Consider the following 2,966-nt stretch of genomic DNA (forward strand, 5'->3'; position numbering starts at 1 on the left):
ATTTAATTCAAGTTCGTATGCAGCTCCAGGTGATCAACGGCGGAAAACACGAGAGCACATCCAACGGTGGACAACAATATCGGAAACGCAACAAGTGCTGAACATTAACCTCCGAGAAAATGACGTTGCGTTACGTCAGGGCTGAACCACGTGTCAGCTCCACATTTTCTCGGGCCCTTGTGTACGAAAACCATTCTCTGCAGGTAGGCGGTCCGAGAAATCTTTAAACCGGTTTGTGGTTTTTGCTGGCGGTTTTGGGGAGCGTACGGCTGCGTTGAAATTAGATTTCAACAATCTACTGAGATCTAGTTTAGCATCGTCTGAGATATAGTTCTGAGAGGCATAGTTCTGACTTCTAATTATACAGTTCCATTCCCATCTTTTCAAATGGATATCAAAATCCCTTTCACGACAGCAGTCCACCGCTACAGTCCCCAAATAAGTAGAATAGACAAGACGAAGGGCAGTGTCAAGCTTGAACGCAGGACAAATGATAAAGCAGTTCAACTGTCAACTAATTTCAAAACAGAAAAGGGCCCAGCCGCGAAGTTAACGATGACTGGCTGTCCTATTAGCCGAACCAACAATCCGTTTAAGCTCAGGTCACGAAAAGACCATCACAACTTTGAAAGCGACAACCAAACCCTCAGTTATTGGGTGTTGATGTTAAGGAACCCACAAGAAGTTAAAACGGCAATCAGACATGGTATTGCAGATTGGCTTCGGGGTAGCGTTTGGCAACTCATTTCAGGCGGCCGGGAACTTCTGTTGGCCAACCCTGGAATTTACCCTTTACTCTTATCGTCTGAAGAGTCCGAATCCGAGGTATTTATTGTCAATGATCTCAAAAGGACCATAATGTCCGACGATTTTTTTCTTGCTAGAGACAGGGCTACCCAAATATCTCTGCACAATGTGTTGAAGGCGTATTCTGTGTACGATAAAGATGTGGGGTATACCCAGGGAATGAACTTCATAGCAGCCATGATTCTGCATTACATGAGTGAGGAGGAGGCGTTTTGGGTGATGGTGGCGGTGCTCAAGGGCGCAGGGAAAAATCCATTGCGAGGTCTTTATGGGGACGATTTGCCTCTTCTGCACGAATGCTTCTGTCAGTTTGCAATGCTGGTGAAGGAGGTGTTGCCTAGGGTTGGGAAGCATTTTGAGGAGCAGAAAATCACGCCCTTGATGTATGGAAGCAGATGGTTCATGACGGTTTTTTCTACCGACTTGCCAATGCCATTAGTAGTTCGGATCTGGGACATTTTTCTCTGTGAGGGCATCAAGACTGTTTTCGGTGTGGGTTTGGCGCTGCTCAGGCGGTTTGAGAAAGATTTGCTGAAATTGCCATTGGATGGACTGTTACAATTTCTGCGATGCTTGCCAGAGGAGAAATTGGATCCGGATATACTGATACCAATGGCCTCTACAATCATGGAAATGATAGAAGTAACGTGAGTTTGGACATGAAAGAAATTACAAAGCCCATAAGACAGGTTGGACATTGGTTCCTACTGTTACCCCATGACCATTGAAGTGGCTCCTCAATTTCAAGAATGAGAAGGTTTACATGAAGACCATTGAGGAGGCTCCTCAATTTCAAGAAAGAAGGTTTGTATTAAGACAGAAGAAACGTTGGTTCCCACAGTTACCCCATGACCATTGACCAATGTAAACAGTTACCCCATCATGATAAACGAGGCCTCTCAAAATAGCCATAGAATTTGATGGGCAAATTGTTTCACATATAATTAATAAATGTGTAAAACCCTTGAGAACCTTGTTTGAAAATGTGAAAACTAATTAAGGATTAGTAAAAGTTGTTAAATTTATTAAGTGATTTTTTTTGAAATTCCAACCTTATTCCCAATTTTAAAAATAAGAGGTCCGTGGAAATATGAATTTATATACAGATACACGTCCACCTTTCAAAATTGAAAGTACATTCTTGCTTCCCAATGAAAGGTTGGTTTTTTATTTCAAAATTCAAGGAATGTGCCTTTAAACACCACATATTTCAAGGCTAAGCTAACTAGATATCTTATGGCGATCACCATGTTCCCTTAAACATTACTTATTTGAAAGCTGAACCTACCACGAACACTATGGACAATCTTCATATTCTAATTTTATTATCATATGATATTTTTTTAATCAAAAAGTATTAGGCAGAGAATTTCAAAATTGTCATAGTTTTGATTAAACGGTGTTATAAAATTTAATATTAAATATAAGTTTTGAAATTGACATTTAAGAGAGATCACAGAATTTCAAAATTGTCCTAGTTTTGATGATTAAAGGGTGTTATAAAATTTAATATTAAATATATATTTTGAAATTGACATTTAAGAGAAAAATCACATTAATACATGATTTTTAGTTTTTTAATATATGTTTTCAATATTTTAAGTGTTATAAAAATTATTTCTATTTTATATTGTTTTGGAAATGGTTTAATGCGTAGTATTTTATTGTTTTGAATCAAAAAGTATTAAAAAAAGAATTTCAAAATTGTCATAATTTTCTTTCATGATTAAAGAATGTTAAATAATTTAGTATTATAATAGATATTTTGAAATTGATTTTTAAGAAAAAGATCAAATTAATACCTAATTTTTAGTTTTTAGTTTTTGTAATATATGTTTTCAATATTTTAAATGTTATAAAAATTACATATTTTTATTCTATATTGTTTTGGGAATGGTCTAATGTATAGTGTTGTTATTGTTTTGGGAGAGGGGCAAATTTCTTGGATTTGTCTTATCCTTCTTCACTGTTCTCTAGAGGTGTTATGTCCCTCTATTTCACATCTAAGAGAGTATCATATAGAAATGACACCTTCATAGTTTTTTAGTTATAGCTTAGTTCATAACGAACTTTTAGCTCTTCTAACCTATTCCAACAAATAGCTGTGGACATAGTGTTATCATTTTTTAAAATCAACATAACAACAAAGAATAGGATAT

At 36.4% G+C, this 2,966-nt stretch overlaps 1 protein-coding gene across 1 annotated transcript; it reads left to right on the plus strand.

Annotated features, from left to right (window-relative positions):
• The first annotated feature begins 387 nt into the window (after positions 1-387).
• LOC149196587 (uncharacterized) lies at positions 388-1,458 on the plus strand. The gene has a single exon (XM_089408358.1). The coding sequence runs from the start codon at positions 388-390 to the stop codon at positions 1,456-1,458; it is 1,071 nt and encodes a 356-aa protein (XP_089264484.1).
• The last annotated feature ends 1,508 nt before the right edge of the window (positions 1,459-2,966 follow it).

This window comes from Pinus tabuliformis, chromosome 2_2 (assembly GCF_031772625.1).
Source record: "Pinus tabuliformis cultivar Carrire ecotype Pingquan chromosome 2_2, CPIR1, whole genome shotgun sequence".
NCBI classification, from domain to species: Eukaryota; Viridiplantae; Streptophyta; class Pinopsida; order Pinales; family Pinaceae; genus Pinus; species Pinus tabuliformis.

Coding starts and splice junctions, on each gene's coding strand:
- LOC149196587 (XM_089408358.1), top strand. CDS start 388: ATGGATATCAAAATCCCTTTCACGACAGCAGTCCACCGCTACAGTCCC.